This window comes from Chiroxiphia lanceolata, chromosome 15, assembly GCF_009829145.1.
Source record: "Chiroxiphia lanceolata isolate bChiLan1 chromosome 15, bChiLan1.pri, whole genome shotgun sequence".
Taxonomy (NCBI): Eukaryota; Metazoa; Chordata; class Aves; order Passeriformes; family Pipridae; genus Chiroxiphia; species Chiroxiphia lanceolata.
Genome location: NC_045651.1, coordinates 14510674 through 14529520, shown reverse-complemented (window position 1 = coordinate 14529520; position 18847 = coordinate 14510674). Strand labels below are relative to the sequence as shown.

Sequence of the window (18847 nt, the reverse complement as noted above, 5' to 3'; positions counted from 1 at the left end):
GTTACAAAACCACATCTTTAAGCAGGATGTTTTACAAGTTGCATTTATTGAAACATGGTTGCAGAAGCTGCTGAGTCCACTGATGCCTACAAGAAAGTACAGAATCACCTCTCACCCCACCCCCAGCAGCTTTAGGGCCCAGACCCCCTGCTCAGGGCACAGCCTTGCAGCGCTTTGACCCAACACACACTGGGCACCCCCAGCAGCAGGGTGGCCTCCTTTGCTACCCCCAGTTGTCACTGTAACACTACAGGCCAGCGCTCAGCAACAAGAGTGGCTGCTCGGGGCAGCTGCATGGCAAGAGCACTACAGTCACACAGGACACAGATGCAAGTGTAGTTACAAGAAGCTGGAGGTCAAAAAGGAGTGAGTTCCAGTTTTTAAAAGGAAGATTTATTTAACAAGTTTCACTTAGCGCAATACACCTAAAAAGGAAATCACAATACAATGAAAGATTAAATCAAGGCCTCAGAATTTTATACGAACACCAAGACCAAAATCCTAAAGTAGCCGTATTGCGTCTCAACATGTTTCCCCCATTAACTTAAAAAAAAAAAAAAAAAAAAAAAAGCTTTAACATGCCTTACAGGATATTAAAAGAAATAAACTAGAACTAACATGCCAAATGTTCACTTTGATTTTCAGACACAGCTTCTATATTGGTTCTTTACAAAAAAGCATGTCTCTTTCAACATGTATTCAAAACAGTGTCGGATGTAATATGGTATAAGAGCAACATTTAACATAATTCAAACAGCTTTAACCTAAATACGCTTACTGCTTAAATACACTCCTACAACAAAACTAACTTGAGAAACGCTCCAAATTGTTTAACAGTTAAAGTCTTTACTTGGTTATTACATCCTAGATGAATGTTCATTTCTGTATGTTCAAAAATACTGAACCTGAAGGGTTTTAAAACAATCCTGAATTCACTTACAGTAAAGCATAAATCACAAGCTCGTATTGCAAAACTGTTAAACTTAGTTTTTTGTTTTTTTGTTTTTTAAAAAAGATGCGACCAAAAGTCAGCGATTGGTTACATTCCCCAGCCACCACTCATGTTGGACATGTTGGACATGCCGCCCATGCCGTTCACTCCCATGGATGCGCGGTTCCCACTGCTGTAGTAGCTGCTGTTCATGGCGCCCTGGCTCCCGGGGTCTGAGGGGGAAACCGACAGCAGGTTCACAGCTGCCTCAGGCCGACTCGAAGCATCCTTGCCCCAACGCCTGTCCTTGCTGGGCCACCTCGTAAATACCGTCTACCGTGCCCAACGCTGCAAAGTGTCAGTTTACAGCTCCGTACCCAAAGTCAGTCACCGGTTGTTCAATGACAGCATGAGCTCTGCATCACCCCCCTTCCCAATCCAGAGCTTTAGCACCGCTCTGGGGGCATGGGGAGGACCCAGCCTCCCACATTCCCTCCCCCCCGTTTGCACTGTGTTGAAACAAAGCTGGTCTCCAGCTTTTAGATTAAGAAAGGAAGTGACCAGAGCAATGCAAGTCTGGAGACTGGCATTTCCTACTCCTTTCAGAGTAAGTTTCCACATTTCCTCCCTCACCTTCCCATTTCTCTTTTGAATAGATTCCCCCCCCAGTTATCTGTTATTTTTAACATTCACAACAGCCACGTCTTTCAGGGCTTGTGCTGCCCAGGCTGTAGCACAGCCCTTCAACACCAGTGAAGGGCATGTTCAGCCAGCAGCACCCAGCCCACCTGAAACCAGCAAAGAAATGCTCTTACCATAGCCACTCATGCTGCTTTGACCTCCATATCCTCCTCCATAACCCCCACTCAGCTGCTGGCTGCCTGGAGCACCATAACTGGATTGGCTTCCTTCCAAGTTAAGGATAAAAACGTTAAGAACTTGGCTGTCAAAGTCTGCTCATCATCAACAAACCCATCCCTCACGCAACAGCCCCAGCATTCTGCCACAGCCTCTCTCACACCCAGGGAACTTAAGTATACAAGGTAACAAACTCAAGGAAAGTGATCGGGTTTCTCAAGACACCCCTCCAATCAAACAGGACTTCAAAAATTGCTTTTACTTTTGAAGTTTCTCTGGACCATACAGAACAGTGTGGTGTTCTATTGGTCTGCATTATACATAAAACACCCCAAAAGACTTAAACTTGGCTTTAAGTGACCTCACACAGGACTGCTGCTGCCTGTCCAGAAGAGCACCACCTCATTAACTGGAGTTTGTATATGGTCCCAACAGACTTATTCCTGCTCCACACTGGTTGTGCACCACAGCACTGCTGTGGCTGACTTAAGCTCACTAACAACTGCTCTTCACCTCATCATTTGTACATCACCCCTACAAAGCTCTTCTGTAGTTCAAGTATCAGTATAGACTTCAAACATTTTGTGATCAGAGTACTACAACAGCAGCAGTGTACCCACACCCCCACACCCTCGAGAAAGGAGCCCCCCCAGAGACCAACCCCACCTTCACCTCTAAGAAACCAGCCCAGTTGGGTGTCAAGAGGGTATCTGCCTTATAGACACAACAGCAATAGACTTGTGTTGCTAACAGACATTTTAGATTTTTAAACAATTTTGGGGTTTGATAGAGCAATTCAAACAGTTTCTCCCCAGTTACAAATACATTTCTCCCTCATCACCAAGACCAAGCTTGAGAGGCAGGTCACATGCCACAGATACATCCTCCATCACCAGACTATGTCCCAAGAAGGGAGAGGGAAGAAGAATAAAAGGACAGGAGGAAGCTCCCCCTTTTGTACCACCCACATTCCCAGAAGCCACTCATCCCACCAGCCACACCACACCACACCACAGTTTATTTAACCTAATAATTGTCAAATATATTCCCAAAAGGTTTATATACCTGCCAGTGTGCTAGTGTTCCAATCCTGGACTACCCCTTCCGATTCCTTGACTGTGTGATTAAGACAGAATGTTGAATTTCAGTTTTGATCCAGGCACAGAATAAGCAGGAGCTGTACAAAATGAGCCAGCTTCCTTCAATAGCAAGCACCTGTTTAAAAGTGCAGCGAGACTGTCACACATACCCATTGCTCCCATCATCTGACTGCCGTAGGCACCACCAGTTCCTCCTGCTGTAGAATTCAGGAAGAGTTCTACGTATCTGTGTTCTGAAAGAAGAAAGTTTTGCCATGAGACCATTTCACACCATGACCATGCAGCTTGTCTCACTGCAAGTAATGCTGAAGTAAAGTCTTTGGCATTGCAGTGACAGCACATGCCCTACAGCTGCACTGCTGTCATTTCCCTAAATCCACCTATCCCGAGCAGCCAGACTTACGCATATTTGCCTTGTCTTTGGACATAGCAGCCACTGCATCCTCGTGGGTAGCAAATTCAACGTCTGCCTCTCCAGTTACTCTGCCATCTGGTCCAATTTCAATGTGTACTCTTACAGGGTTCAGAGGTGAGAAGAACTACACACGGAACAGTCACACAGATTAAAACGCACCGATGCAACAGCTGGGGTTTACAAGCAGCCCTGTTCTCCAAAGGAACACTCTCCAGCTGCAGTGCAGCTGGCATGTCCAATGAGGAGCACAGGACCCGAAGGCATGCACAAGGGAAGGGAGCAGCATTTGGGACTCACGTTGTAGATGTCGTTCTCCGTGGCTCTGTAGGGCAGACCTCGCATGTGGACGCAGTGGCCAGTGGTGCTCTGGAAGGTGGACGATCCGTCGCCGTACCTGTGGTCCGACATCCCTGCAGAGAAAAGAGTCCATTCTAGGTCTTTCAGATGTATTTTAGTTTCTTTTGACACATGTCGTAAGTTCAGTTACTGTTCCTATTAGAGATCTCTTACCTCTTCCAAATCTATCAGAACCAAACCCATAGCCATCATTATACCCATTGTAGTCATCATAACCTCCATAACCTAGAAACAGATTGGACATGTTCATTTCAACTACACAAAGATCCAAATAAACGTTCATTTCGACTACAGAAAGATCCAAATACACACGTACACACTGCAAACAACAGCTTACAAAGTCTCATTTTCTTCTACAAGAACTAAAGCCAAGGACACATACAAACCAGCAGTTACAAAGCAGGGAAGACACTACCAGGTCCAAGTGTTGCTGCTTTTCATACGAGCAGCTCCCTCGGACTCTGTGCACTTACCTCCTCCGTAGGCTCCACGCCTCATTCTCTCCAAGCTACTTCCTCTACCCAGGCTGTTATATCCGCGCGTCAGACCGGGCCTGTCGTACGGACCAGGCCTCTGCATTGCCAACAGCTTGCGAGGAGGGTCGTAGTGAGTGCGCACTTCCGCTCGGCTACTCTTGAAGATCTCAATGTACCTACAAGTGTTTCCACAGGAACAAGTCAGTCTTCGATTCCTCCCACAAACACCTCACAACTTCACATTACAACAAGCCATTTAGTCATAGCCTTGACACTGGCGGTAATTTTAAGCCAGGTTTCCTTACATTATGTAGGCAATGACATTCTATTTTATGCTACATTACAATCAAATCAGTGTATTTTCAAGAAATTAAAATTACTGAAGGGTTTATGTGCTCCTCATACTTGGCAGTATCCCAGCCTTAAGGGTGGGGGAGCAGTACTGATTCCCCACCCACCTCCCCCCAATTTAAGGTGTTAGTCAAAAAACGTAGGAGGGACTGGCGTCCACTCAACTCAGCACCATTTTGTTTGAGGCAATGGAAACAGAGGGTTAAAAACCTGGTCTCCACCAAGAGTTTAACCCATCAGGATGCCACAAAAAGCTCTGCATGTACTAGTGAACCCAGCCTATGCTTCAGTGATTCAGCGTAGGCAAAAGGTGCATGCTTCAATGAAAAATAGTCACAAGTAAAATAGAATAAAAACCCTTTGTGACAATTTCTTGAAAGCTATGCTTATTACATTGAAGATTAATACAGTAAGTAAATTTGTTACATTTCAACTTATAAAACAAGTTTAGAAAGTATCACATTTTCTTATGGTAGTAAGAGTACTGTGCATGTCTTTAGAGCTAAAGGCAGAATTGGTGCTATTTGAGAAGTTAAAGCCATAGTCTCTCAACTTTGTCACTTCCAAGCTATCAGTTTTGCACTCCTGTTATTATTCAGGTTTCAAAGCACACTTTAGTTTAGCCCAATTTTATCTTGCATGTTTTGGGTAGATCCAAACAGTCTGTGCCACAGACGTAGCAATCAATGGCTTTACTCATCACTGAGTTAGGGACCAAAACACTGTTTTGATTTGGACGTTAACACTTTCAGAAGAGAGAATATGGATTTAATTGTTTACCATAAGAAAAGTGACAGAGCCAACCAACCATCCATCCCCACCTGTGCCCTATTCTTTCCTTGTGTTTCTTTAGAGCCTTTTCAGCTATTTCCTGTGAAGCAAACTGCACGAAGGCCTCCCCCGTACTCCTCCCCTGGAAGTCCACCGGCAATGTTATCCCATTTGGCACGATTTCCAACCCTTCAACCCAAGGACAAATAACCCCAGTAGGGGGGCAATATTAACATCACAAGCCCAGTCATGAGTTTTTTCTTATAGCTTTAAAAACACCAGAATTTAAACACTTTTAAGTGAATGGTATGTTGATTCTAGAACACCAGAAGAAAAAAAGGCACGTCAACAAAGAGCTCCACGACCACATACCATTCAGTTCAGGTTCTTAACCCACCCTGCAGAGCACAGAAATACTCTGAGTGTCAGGAGCAACTCCTCAGAGAAGGCATCTAATGCAGGGTGCATTAAGAACCTCACATATTATTACAAACCTCTTCAATTCTGTGAAAGTATTTAAGACGAACTTTTTAAGAGAACTTAAATTCAAACACAGTAAATTAAACAGCTTCATATAGAACAAGTAAATTTACTAGAAGTCACTCAAATAAAATAATTAGTCTTATGCAAACATCAAGTTTCAGCATTGATTTTTTTTATCTTTAGGAGTGCTTAATTAAGAAAAAAATCATGAAGTAATTTTAAAGTATTAGTTCCTGAACAAAAGAGGCACATTTTGTACATTAAGCACATTAACAGTTTTTAAAGCTTGAATTACTTCACCACGTAAGAAAAAAACAGCTTAAAATGTACATGCTTAGAAATTGCTTGTTCATATCACCGATTCAGAAAACAAAAAACAAGTCCTGAAGTTGTAAAATTGGAAATATTTCTATTGTATTTTAAAGCAAAACAATAAGTTCAGTTATATCTTGTTACAGCAAAACATTTAGAAATCTACTATTTTGAAAATACTATCAAAATGAAATCCTAAAGAAATCAATAGCTTTTATTCTTAGGCATTTTTAATAGTTTATAATTCTGGTTTCTAAAACATACAGTAGCTGCAAAAAAAGTAAAAAATTAGTCAAAATAAGACAATATCTCTTCATTCACAAAAACTTTGAGCTAGGCAACATCAAGAGTTTCTTTCTTTCCACATAGAAAGAGAAGGGGGCAAATCTGTACTTGGGTAGAGTTCAACAGGTTGTTTTTCTCTGGAATTTCATTCAGTACTAAATCTATGCTTGGAAGAAGCCATGGGCACAATGCCTGCCCTTTCTCAGATCCTGCTCCTCACACAGAGTCCGGAGGTGAGGAGGTTGTACATCCTTCACTGACAGGGTAAAGCAGCAGAGACTGGGGGTGGAAATATCCTCTCACCTGAATTGTTGACTTTAATTTGGAAGGCAAGACACTTGTTTTCTGCAATTCTTACATGGAACGATATGTCCCACTAAGTATATATTCAAGGAGCTCTTTGGCATTCCCTAAATTATGATCAGGTACTTCAGGAATTGATCCAATGGATCCCTCAAGCACATATAACTAATAAAGAATTGGTTTATCTAGTTTTAATACCCATAAATACTGTTGGAAGGACTACAGGGCAATCCATGCTTCTTTGGTTTGTCTGGGGGTTCTTTAGCATAAACCAATAGTGCTATTGCTACTACTTTTATCCCACATACCTGAAAAAAACTGTACAATTTCTTCTTTACTACAGCCAAATGGGAGTCCTCTAAGACGTACAAAACCATCATTAGCTGTATCAGGGCTGTTGGGACCAGTATGCTTCAGAACCCAATCCATTTCAACGTTGTTTGACTTGAAAACTGTAAAAGGCACTTAGAATTAATGCATTCTGGAAAAAGCAATGGTTTTAAAAGTCATTTGCCTTGAAACTAGTCAACTTATCATATACAAGTCCATTTGTCCTTCCACATGCATTTTAAAGAGATAGAGAAACGATCAACCAGAAACCCATCAAGCACAAACACATGTAAGTCAGTTACTAGACCAACTGAGTCAAACCTTCAACATATCTGTGTCCCATTGTTTCTCTGTCTTTTTTCAGGGCCAATTTCACATCCTCCTCTGATTCAAGTTCAGCAAATGCTTCTCCACTTGGCCTGCCCTCCCTGGTGTAGATGAAACGGATACCCAGAGCGCCGTTCAGAATTTTGCAATCTGAAAACAAATAGGAAGGTCAGAATTAATTTAGTTATAACAGGAACATTGTGACTTTATAAGTTGCATATATTCTAAAAAGAAAAATGTAACAACTATCAAGTTGTATCAAGATGACAAAACCAGCAGTATTCTTGTTACAACCTTACAATGACCAAAGGGACTAACTAAAATTAAGTTACTCTTCTAGTCAAACCTACAGATTGCCAACCACAAATTACCTATCCGTTTTCAAAGCTTCTCTGCCTCAAGTTAAATGCACTATCTGCTTTTGATCTTAACTTTCTCATCAGCTTAAAACAAATAAGAAGTAATAGCAATCAGTGCAAGTGTAATAAACTAAATCAGAACCAAGTCCAATTCATCAAAATTCCTGAAGCAGTTTTAAAATCTCCAGCCACTGCAGAAAGCTTGTGTTTCTCACTACTATTCATTACTGCAGAATGCTACTAATTCGGGGCAAGGACATACACAGTGAACACTTCACAAGAGAGCCTGTTAGGACAACACAGAGAATTAAACTCATTTAGTTTAATTTCAAGCAAGAATTTTGAAGTTTTCTTTAAGATGGAAACTTCTCTTTCCTGGTTGCTCAAGCAGCAAAGGCAACTGTGGCCATCCCAGCAACGTGCAGACTAAGTCCCTTTGTGTGGAGTTCCTGCTCACACAAGCATGGCTTTGCATACCGGGCCCTGCCTGAAGCACTTGTTGCATTACAAACTTCACTGGCTCCTGAATGATTCCTGCTGCTGCTCCCTGCAGCGTTCCCACCGGCACAGGGTCCCCGGGAGGGATGCAGGATCCAGACAACAGAGCCTGGCCCCTCTCTGACACCCCCACCCCGGCCCCACTTACCAGAGAAGAACCTCTGCACCTCCTCGGTGGAGCAAGACCAAGGCAGTCCCCGGACTTTCACCACATATCCCTCGCTGCTCTCCGTGTTAAGCATCACATTGGGGGTGAGGCTCTGCTCTGTCTCGGCTTCTGTGGTTGCTGGAGAAGAGCAGAATGGGCCCTTTGAGACTCGTGCTCAGCACGGCCGCCACCCGCACCCCCTCAGAGCGCCCGGCGGCCCCCCTGGCCTGTGCCCTGGCCCTCCCCGAGCCTCCTCTGCCTCGGGCGCTGCCGCCTCACTCTCACGGCGCCGCTCCCGCCCCCGGCCCGCGCCCTGCCCCTTCCCCGCACGCACACATGGTGGGGCTCCGCGCTGGTTCTAGGGCTCCGAGCCTGATCCGCTGTCCGGAGAGCGCCTAGTCCCGGTCAGGCGGCAGCGAGCGGGCGAGCCTGTGGCGAGAGCGCGCTAGGAAATGGCGGCGGGTGCTCCCGCTTCCGCTGGGCCGGGCCTTCCGCCGCACAAAGAGCGCGGGCCCGGACGCCGCCCTGGTGGGCCCGCGGGCCCCCGGCGATGGCGCAGCGCCCGCGGCGGGTTCGGGGAGAGCGACGTGTGTGCGTGTGCGTGGAGCGGGCACAGAGCACAGGGCACCGAGCGCCGCGAGCCCCGCGCCAGTCACGCTCACGGGAGGAGCGGCTGCAGCGTGGCCGGATCGTGCGCGTGCGCGCTGGGCCCGGTGGGCCCGGCCCCGCCCCCGGGACACCCCGCGCGCGCCACCGCCTGTCCGCGCCTGTGCGCACGCGCCGCCCGCCCGCCCGCGCGCCGAACAAAGCCCCGGCCCCGCGTGCCCCGAGCGCCGCTCTGCGCATGCCCCGCACGCCCTCAGCCCCCCCTCACCCTCACACCGCCCGCCCGGGCCGGTCCCGGTGCCGACACTCGGCCCGCACCGACAGCGAGAGGGCTCTGGCTGCACAGAGAGGTGTGTGGGAACTAGCACTTACCAGCTTCAAATGCTGACGCTACCCCACGTGAAACAATCTGCTCGCTTCGGTCACTGAAGCCTGGTGTGTTTGGAGGAGATGGGGAGAGAAGAGACAATGGGTCACAATTATCATAAAAGAAAGGAAAAGTTTACTCCCTCCCGTCTCCTCCAAACACACCAGACCTGGCTAGATTTCACCCTGAATCTTGTAGTTAGAGGCAGGAGTTACAGGAGTAACTCACCATCTAAGAATCCTCCATGCCCTCTCCTTCCACTGGAAAGAACAAGCAGCTCATGTTTCAACTTGCCCAGGCAGGGGGTAGGGGACTAGTGCCCAGAGGTGAGCAGGCTCCATAAAGCCCCTGACACAGGTTATTTGGAGCCCAGAAGCTGCTCAGAGCTGCCTCTGGATGAACATCATTCATCCATGCGTGTTTCTTCTCCAGTCAGTACCAAAAAGGATTGCAAACCTACATGGCCTCATCTCTCATGTAAGTCCTTGAGGTGTTTACTTTAAAAACACCGATCTGGACCACTAACAACTACCGAACTGCCACAGCTGGACGATTTTTGAAAAATTAAAAAACCAAAACAAAACAAAAAAACCCCGCATACTTAGGATACTTCTGTAAACCGAGCACACGGCGCAGTCGTTTGCACTAATGCAAATCTGCTCAGTGAGTGGAACCACGTTAGTCACTTCCCGCACAAAGCTGCCCTGCCCCATTTCAGCCGCCGAACGCCCATTTCGGAATCCTGCGGCGGCAGGAGCGGGGTACAAGGGGTGGCGGGAGGGGGCAGCGCCTCCGCCTCTTCCCGGGGAGCGGCCATCCCGCCCACCGGCGGGCGGGATACTTAAAACTGCGCGGGAGCTGCTGGGAACCCCCTGGGCTCCCGCTCCGAAAAGCCATGTCCACCCCCGCCAAGCGGCACCGCCAGAGCCCCGCCGGCTCCCTCGACTCCAGCTTCCAGAAGCGCCTCAGGAAAGTTTCCATCGAGGGGAACATCGGTGAGCTCGGCGGCGCGGGATAGGGGCCGGCCGGGGGGTCAGCACAGGAGCGCGCCGAGGGGCTGGGATGGCGGAGGAGGAAGGGAGAGGGCAATGCGGGGCTTCTCCGCCCGGCTATGCGGGCAGCGAGGGGCTCTGCAGGGAGAACGGGGTCGGGACCACGTCGGGAAACCACCGCCACGGCCGGGTGCCCGTCGGTGCCCCCGAGGCGCAGGGAGACTGTGGAGATGAACTCCGCCGGGATGCGCTGCCCGTTCGCTCCCGCCCGCGCCAATTCCCGGCGCCTGCGCGGCCGCTCCCGCGCTCCCCCCGCCGGCCGCGCCGAGCTCCGCCCGCCGCCAAAGCTCCTAAAATGTCGGCTCGGTGTCTTATCGCCCGCCCGGCCCGGGCGCGGCCCTTCTGGTGCCGCAGATTAGCGCTGTTTTCGCCCCGGGAGCCCCGCGCCCCGAACGCCGCACCGACTGCCCCTCACAAACCTCACCGCTGCCCCTGTACCCATCACCGCTCTGATCAACCTTAGTGAACTCCTCATATCTCCTGCAGCTGCAGGGAAGTCAACGTTTGTCAGGCTGCTGGAGAAGCACAGCGATGAGTGGGAGATCATCCCCGAGCCCATCGCCAAGTGGTGCAATGTCCAGACAGCCGAGGATGAGTATCAGGTAGGTGTGCGGGATGTGGGTCAGGACAACCAAACTTCAAGGAGTTTTGTGATGAGGGAGCTATGCCAAAATCCAACCGTACTTAATCTGCAGTAACCAGAGTCGTCCCCACTATCATACCAGGTGGTCAGGCACTCAGAAATCTTAAGGCAAGATACTACTGAATGTATATTCCAAATCATATCCCTACTCCACAGAATCACACTAAAATGTGGAACTCGACAAACAACCTACTTAAAAAAAGCAGTTATGACTGCTACAATCACCTGACAAAAAAGTCTCTTTGATCCTATGCCTAAGCATTTTCCTTACAAAAAAAAAAAAATACCCCCCACACAAAAAAAGCAAGTCTATGAATTCTCACTTTAACAAACCAGAATTACAGATTGAGGAAATGGAATAAAATCCTGCCAATATGCTGGTATTGAATTTTTTTTCCTCTTGCCTTCTAGGAACTTTCAACATCTCAGAAGAGCGGAGGAAATCTGCTTCAAATGCTGTACGACAAACCCACAAGATGGGCTTACACCTTTCAGACTTATGCTTGCTTGAGCCGAGTAAGAGCACAGTTAAAACCAGTCTCAGCAAAGCTACAGGAAGCAGAACATCCAGTGCAATTTTTTGAGAGATCTGTGTACAGTGACAGGTAATTATTCTCACAGCACAGCAAGAACTCACATTAATAGCTCCAGGTCTTTAAAGACACAGAGCTGGAGAAACACTTGATATTAAAATAATACCTGCAGGGAGCAGGCTTGATTAAGGGCAGATGTTTTTCAGTACCATGATTCTGTTCTAGTGACAAGTGTTTTGGTAGTTCATTTTTGTCATTCCTGGCATGAGACTGCTGTCTTTCATTGCAGATATGTATTTGCTTCTAACCTGTTTGAGTCTGGGAACATTAATGAAACAGAGTGGTCTATTTATCAGGACTGGCACACATGGCTCTTGAAGCAGTTTCAATCAGATATAGAACTGGATGGCATGATCTACCTCAGAACCACACCCCAGGTATGCTCACTGAAGGTGAAAGTTTTTCAGTTCCAACTTCATTTTCCAGGGGCTTAAGTGGGTACAAAAAAGTTATTACAGACTTAACTTGTTTATGTTCAGCCAAGCATTTAAAATTAATGCTCGCTAATGTCCAGCATTAGTCCTCCTGAGTTAAGGACCACTTGATCCTTTGAGCTGATTTAACCTACAACACATGATTAATGACCACATTTATACTTCTTTTTCCAGAAATGCATGGAAAGGCTACAGATGAGGGGAAGAGAAGAGGAACAAGGAATTGAGCTTGAGTATTTGGAAAACCTCCACTATAAACACGAAACCTGGCTCCATGAAAGGACTATGAGGTAGGAACCCATTTTCTGTAGCAAGTTTCAACTTGCAGGCAAGGTTCTTCCAGCTTTATACTAAAGTTGATAAAACCAAAGTTTAAGTCTAGCTTCACTCAGGCACACTTGATTTATTTTTAGACCAACTTCTCAGTTTCAAAGATGGAACTTCATCTAATCTGAAACCTTTGTTAAGCATTAGCTCCAACTAGGAAGCTTTATAGCTGTAACTCCAGCAAGGATATGGATTTTGCTAATTGGAAGGGCACAGGAATAGGGCAGATAAAATAGTGTTCAATGGCCAATCACAGAAGTCACTTACTAAGCAGCTTTGTGTTCCAGTGCATGGGGGGGCAAGGTCCCAACTACCTTTAAACTTGTGGGACTATATTTCAACAAAGTTTAGTTTATTTTGAAGCCAGGATTAATATTTAATCAGAAAGGCTTTTGGCAGACACTGTTACACACAAGAAATCCAATCAGCAACTGAGTGATCTCTGCACACCTTGCCCCAACTTCCTTATTCTTACCAGCTTTCCCATCTAAGGGATCTCTAAACGTGAAAGCAGACTTCAGGTTTTCCCCTAAAGGAGCCCAAAATACTCTACTGACTGAGAAGCACTACAATTCTAGGAAAAGTACATTATCAGTCACATCTACTTTCCTAAGTTTGATGTAGGATTACCCAAATGCTTTGGAGACAGAAGGCAGCACATAGTGTGGAATTTTGGGAATGCGTATGTTGCGTACTCATTCCAAACTTGTAAGCAAGCATTTCCTGTGTTTTTCACAGAATCACTTGAAGTCTGCAAGCACAAGTTAGAATGTTGTTCAGCACACTACATTTCCACACTTAGAAGAATAACTACTGCTTGAAGAGAAAAACACATCCAGTTGCACAGAAGCCAAAATGCTCTTGCTTATCTCTAAGACATTTTAAATACCTGTCTTATAACCTGTTAAAGAGGCCATCCCCATGCAAGGAAGCCTTAAAAATGCATATTAGTAAATGGATTAGGTGGGGGAAGACTCAGGGTAAGTGATACTTTAAAAAAAATACTCACTCTTACAGAATCAATTCCTGATGATTGATTCTGTGACAAAGAATGGGATAAAGAAAGCTAAAGTAAAAAACAAACTATCTTTTCCTCCCACTTGTACATAACAAATAGATACTAAGAGCACAGATTTGTGAAATCTCTGGAAGTTGTGGTGATACCATGTTGACTGGGTTACACAAGAGCAATTAAGGACAAACTTGACTTGGGCTTTACACTTAAGTCATGGCCATCAGCATTAACATCTCAGGTGCACGTGGTAATCTGACTAATGCTGCACCCTTGGAAAGCAACTAAAGAGCTGGAGTCTAATGCACAATACTTTATGCCATGTTCTTCCATTTAACAGAGTTGATTTTGAGAACCTTAAAGAGATTCCTATTCTAGTTTTGGATGTTAATGAAGATTTTAAGAATGATGAGATTAAACAGGAGTACCTGATCGATAAGGTAAGTAGCTAATATTGTTTCTCTGTATCTGCTTTTTTTTCTGTAGTTATCAATTTACATTCTTAAAATTTGTGATGAAATGCTTATTTGAGGCTTGCAAAATCATTCTCCTTCGAGATCTTTCTACCCCCTCACACAACACATCTGACAAAGGTTATACACAGGGCTCAGATCCCTGAAGAGTTCCAAACGCATGAAATGAGACTTCCAAGTAGAGTTGGGAAGGAAGGTAAACAGCCATTTGAGGAAACAAGGTGGCAGTAAAGAGGTCACTTGAGTTAAAATGGTGTTTACCAGTTCCAAGGAAAGGCAAGCCTTAGGGAGTAAATGCTGGAGCAGTGTGTTGTGTGCCCAGGCTGTGGCAAAAAAAAAACCAAACAACCCAAACTCCTGTAAAGCCTGGGGATGTGCTCTTCTACCAAACCCTCCTCCATCTTGTTCTGGGTCATCAATTTGAGATTACTGCAGAATGACTCCTTCAAACCTAATCCCTCCCATTAAATAGTTCAAAATAAACCAGGAAGGGGAGCACAATGTTCAGTTGTGGAGGTATTTCTTATTATATCCTCATAGAAACCAGCAATTAACAGCTTAGAGTTCTGTACAGACTACACTCAGACATGCCACCTTTAACCTTGCCCCTCTGAAAGGCCACCAGCATTTCAGGTCATGAATTAAAAATGTAGGGGCAAAACATCCTTGGAAACTGTATAGTAACAAACCATTTGTTCCCAAACAAAGGGAAAAGCCTGGTATTTCAGCTTTTAATACATCAAATATTATCTATACTTTTTTGTTCTTGACAGGTCAAGTCTTTCCTGACTTCTTAAGAAGATGAAAATTAATTCAAACAAGTCTCTGACATTCCAGATTTAGACTTAATCAGTGTGTTCAAGAATTTACTTTAACCAAATGCATTACCTGTATAGCTTATTTTAAGGCATGACTGAAATGTAAAATATCATTTGCGTTTTTTTCCCTTGTCTGACTTGTATGAGTTTGATAGTTTTCTGTATAGCTAAAACGAACAAATATGGGGCGCTTTGATAATGTTTTTCCTGTGTATTCTCCACTGTTTAATAAAGATTTAAAAGTCCTACTGCCTATGAGCTGTTTGTCCCCGCGGGGGAGCTCAGCGGTTGTCAATGGCTGACACCCAGTAAACAGATAGCAGGCGCTGAGCTGGGTTGTTTTGCAATAACTGGCACGGGTTCACCATTTTAAGACGAGACTGTTATGGCGTCCAGAAAAACCTTTACTTTCAACTTCTGCTTAATCGCGTGGCCGTTCCCACCGGCTTTAACGCTACTTAAGACTGGACGTTAGACCTGTAATAAACTGTAATTTGCGCTTATCTCGTTTACGATCTCATCCCCCAATCCCCCCCGCACACGAATTCCCCCCAACCCAACCGCCACCCCCCAGCGCGGGGAGGGACCCGCGGGCGCGGCGGAGGCGGGACAGCGACCCCGGAGAGCCCCCCCCGGCCCGGCCCCGCCCGCACGACGCACGCTGGGGGTTGAGCCGCGCACGCGGCCGGGCCGAGCCCCCTCAGCGGCCCCGCCGCCATCGCGGGGCCTCCGCGCCACCTCCGGGACAGACCGGCCTCCCCTCCCTCCCCCCCAGTCCTTCCCTCCCGGCCCCTCTCCCCCCCCCCGCCGCCGCCAGGCCTTACCCAAGCCGGGGATCTCGCCCTCGGTCTCCTCGGTGTGACAAGGGTCCATCTTGGCCGCGCCTTCCCCGCAGGGCCCGTGAGAAGAACAAAGCTGGGCGGAGGTGGGGAGAGGAAGGGGGAAGCGCTCGGGCGCTGCGCGACAAACGGAAACAAAAAAAAGCTCAGCGGCGGCCGGGGAAGGTGGCTCGCGGCGGCCTGGGTGGTTTCTGGGCGCTCTCGGCGGGGATGAAGCGCGATGCGACCGCGGAGCGTTCTCGATGCCGTTCGCTCAGCTCCGAATGCGCAGCGCCCGCTCCGCGCCTATAAATGGCCGCCGGCCGCGCCGCGCCGCGCGCTGACGTCACACGCCGCCCGCCCCCGCCAGCCAATGGCCGCGTGACAAATTGAACACGGCCAGTCACGTCCGGCCCCGCGCGCGCGGCGGGGGGGGAGCGGCGGATGGGGGGGGAAGCGCGGCCGCCGCGGGGGTCCCGCGAGCCCCCCTCCCCGGGGGACCCGGCTGCGAGTCCCGCCTGCCCCAGCTCGAGTCTGAACCCCCCGTCTAGCCACCGGTTCGAGTCCCGCCCCCGCCCGTCCCGCTCCCCAGGACATGGCCGTGGCCTTGTCCCTCCCTCCCCATCCGCCCCGCCGATCCACCCCCCCAGCCCCGCTTCGGCCCCGCTCCCCCCTGGGAGCCCCCGCTCACGGCGAGCTGCGGCCGCGAGGCTGCGGCGGCGATCGACGGCTCCGCGCACTGCGGCCCCGCCCGCCGCCCGTGTCAGCTGGGCCGGCCCCGCCTCCCGCCGCCGCCGGGCCTGCGCGGGCCGGGCCGGGCCAGGCCGTGGGTGTGGGTGCCACAGGACCCCCTGGGCCGCGCTCAGGGACTGCGGGTGGCGGGGCTGGGTTTGGAGCAGAGGGTTCCTGCGCTGGAGCTGCCACCGGGAATCCCCGGGTGGCGGGTGGGAATGGCCACTTCCCACATGGCCTCTGCACCCTCAGTGCGCTCCCTCACAACCTGACTGAAACCCTCCACAAGGAATCATGAGCTGGAACGGCTTCAGGTTAAAATAACTGCAAGGGAGCGGTTGAGCAGATAAGAGGTGACCTTAGGACTGTGGAGGTGTGGCGTCTGCTCACAGCTTTGTTTAGTGGTTAGTGTGAAGAAAATCCCTTTGCTAATCCCCTCTGAAGCCTCAATAGCGAGAAAATGCTTTTTTTTTTTGGCTTCTTTTAATGTATGTTAATAATCATACGCTGGGGTACATTTACTATGTGTCATTTTGTTAGGTTTGACTGGACTTTTTAGTCCCCATTACTGCATTTGGAAAAGGACAGAAAATGGGGTTTCTGTTGTTTATGCATCATGATCCAAATGGCTAAATGGCTTTATGAGGACTGTAGTGGCTGACTTGCTATCTAATTTTCAGTGATAAATAAAGCCTGGTTTGCCCAATCTTTTCTTGATCTTATGTTTGTTGTAGTCAAAGAGCATTCTGATGTAAGTTTTCTCTTTAGATTTCTCTTAGGAAATTAAAGTCATCCTGTGTTCACACTGACAAGGAGTTCTGCTGCATGAATATCCTCCCAGTGTTAGAAGAAAGGTCATATGAGGGGTTTTCTTTTTTGCAAGTATGTAGCTGTTTTGAAGCTTAGGCAAAATCCAGCCAGCCTTTGACACATCCAGCAGGAAGTTTGGTATCGGCACTTCCAGGGGAAGAACGTGACTGTGGACAGCACAGGCAACCAAAGACATAAATAGTCATCAAAGAGATATAATTAGCCAATGTATATGCAGTGTTTGAAAGATGAAAATAAATAACAATTGAAGCGGAGTTACTGCTAAGAGCAGCAGCCCTTTTCCTCAGAGGCCCTGAATGGTAAGTGCTTTTGCAAGTGGGGGTAGTCCCATGGCATGTGAGCACTTGTAGAGAATGGGACAGGAGATAAAAATCCTGCTGGAAACACCGATACAGGATTTTATTAGGTTTATTGCTTCCACGATTTCTTCTTGGGCATCATGTTTACCCAGCTTTTTATGGTGCCAGCCTGACACCTCCACCTTCTCTCCAGCAGACCCAGTTGAACTCCAGTGTGTCTGTCTCAGCTCACGCCGCAGCTCTAGGGACGTGTTTTTCTCTGAGAGGGCTTTGTTCTACTTCAGAATTTCCTTGTTTCATTCCTGCGAAGGGGAAAGGCACACCTGCCGTCCAGACAGCAGGGGAGGGGAGCTGCTCTCATTTTCCCATTCTCGTTCGCAAAAGATACATTTTGCCTCTTTCAACCTCCGGAGAGGGAGGGCTGTAATCCAAGCCGAGCTCAGCCTGCTGGGTGTTGTAGTCCATCTGGGAGAAAATGGCCAAGACGTGGCCTCCTGCTTCGAAACTGCTGGAGAAATGATGTGCCAGGTAGTCACACAGCCCCCATGCAACATCCCCAATTTCCTTCAGGTTCATGGAGTGTGGGGCTGGAAACAGTGACCCACAGCAGAAGGCCCAGTCCAACCTGCAGAGAGATGTATGCATAAGGCTCAGTGTGCATGTGAAGTGTTAAGCTGTACCAAAAAAAAGCTCTTGAAGCCTTCTACCTGCTCAGGCACCAGGCTCTCTTTGTTAGCTTGATTATGTTTCTTTCTGCGGAGAGAAAACAGTGGAGAGAATCTGCAGCTCTGGTTCAAGGGTTCCATAGGCATCCAACCATATGGAGACACTTTGCATGTCTGGGAGTGAAGCAGATGCTCATTTCTGAGTAGGTTTTGGAGACATTATTGCAATGCAAAAATAATTACCAGCGTTTCCTTCGTGAGTCAGCATTTGCCATTCCAGGGAGAAGTGATCAGAGCTTAAATACCTGCTCTGAAGAGATGACAGAACCCCTTATCCATCATCACTGGATGGTGATAGTCTTCCTTTCTTCCACAGCTAATGTTATCCATGTGTTCTGCATCCATCATAAACTTCATTTTTCATGTCTCAGCTACATGTGTTGCATGTGCCTGGTGTTTGCATATAAGCACCTAGAATTCAGGATCTTACAGTTAATCTGCAGACCTGATAAACCCTCAATAAATACTGCTGCAGCTGACTTGCTTTTCATTTGAGATCTGAAAACAGGGAATACATGGAAATCTTATACCAATGCTTTGTGGGTTTCTGTGTGCATGACTTCCAGTCAAAAGCCCTACAATTCAATTATAACCTTTCTGTTATTTCCCATGGCTTTAGAAACAGCCTCTAGCTGTGATGCTGTGACAAATAGAAGCTAAACAATGCTATTAAAAATGCATGATGTGTGTTCTGCCACATTAGATAACATGGCCACGTTTTTCACCCGCTAATGCTGCCAGGTCACAGCTTTGCCAGTGCAGCCTCCCTCCCACATTTGCTTTGGACAATTTAAGTGGATTTTTGGCTACACT

General features: G+C 47.6%; 2 protein-coding genes and 1 long non-coding RNA gene across 11 annotated transcripts; 2 read left to right on the top strand and 1 right to left on the bottom strand.

Moving 5' to 3' along the window:
- Window positions 1–27: 27 nt before the first annotated feature.
- On the bottom strand, window positions 28–16222 carry HNRNPH1 (heterogeneous nuclear ribonucleoprotein H1). 9 transcript variants are annotated; one of them, XM_032702553.1, is made up of 15 exons: window positions 16139–16204; window positions 15454–15585; window positions 9283–9342; window positions 8305–8442; window positions 7294–7449; window positions 6951–7094; window positions 5310–5448; window positions 4135–4313; window positions 3815–3886; window positions 3602–3735; window positions 3293–3428; window positions 3039–3122; window positions 2855–2905; window positions 1747–1839; window positions 368–1164 (listed from the first exon to the last, which is right to left on the bottom strand). In XM_032702553.1, exons 2-15 carry the CDS (start codon window positions 15500–15502, stop codon window positions 1040–1042), a joined length of 1560 nt encoding a protein of 519 aa, XP_032558444.1. In that variant the 5' UTR covers window positions 15503–15585; window positions 16139–16204; the 3' UTR covers window positions 368–1039. The 9 variants fall into 9 exon arrangements, with proteins under 9 accessions (XP_032558442.1, XP_032558437.1, XP_032558441.1 ...); XM_032702551.1 differs by lacking the exon at window positions 9283–9342 and having other exon boundaries at window positions 28–1279; window positions 16139–16195; XM_032702546.1 differs by lacking the exon at window positions 16139–16204 and having other exon boundaries at window positions 28–1279; window positions 15454–15750.
- Window positions 10065–14874, top strand: LOC116794154 (deoxycytidine kinase-like). The gene is made up of 7 exons (XM_032702554.1): window positions 10065–10272; window positions 10816–10931; window positions 11384–11577; window positions 11795–11942; window positions 12174–12289; window positions 13679–13778; window positions 14585–14874. Exons 1-7 carry the CDS (start codon window positions 10173–10175, stop codon window positions 14606–14608), a joined length of 798 nt encoding a protein of 265 aa, XP_032558445.1. The 5' UTR covers window positions 10065–10172; the 3' UTR covers window positions 14609–14874.
- LOC116794155 lies at window positions 16085–18089 on the top strand. The gene is made up of 3 exons (XR_004359712.1): window positions 16085–16583; window positions 16948–17309; window positions 17503–18089. It is a non-coding gene; the product is annotated as an uncharacterized LOC116794155 (long non-coding RNA).
- Window positions 18090–18847: the final 758 nt, after the last annotated feature.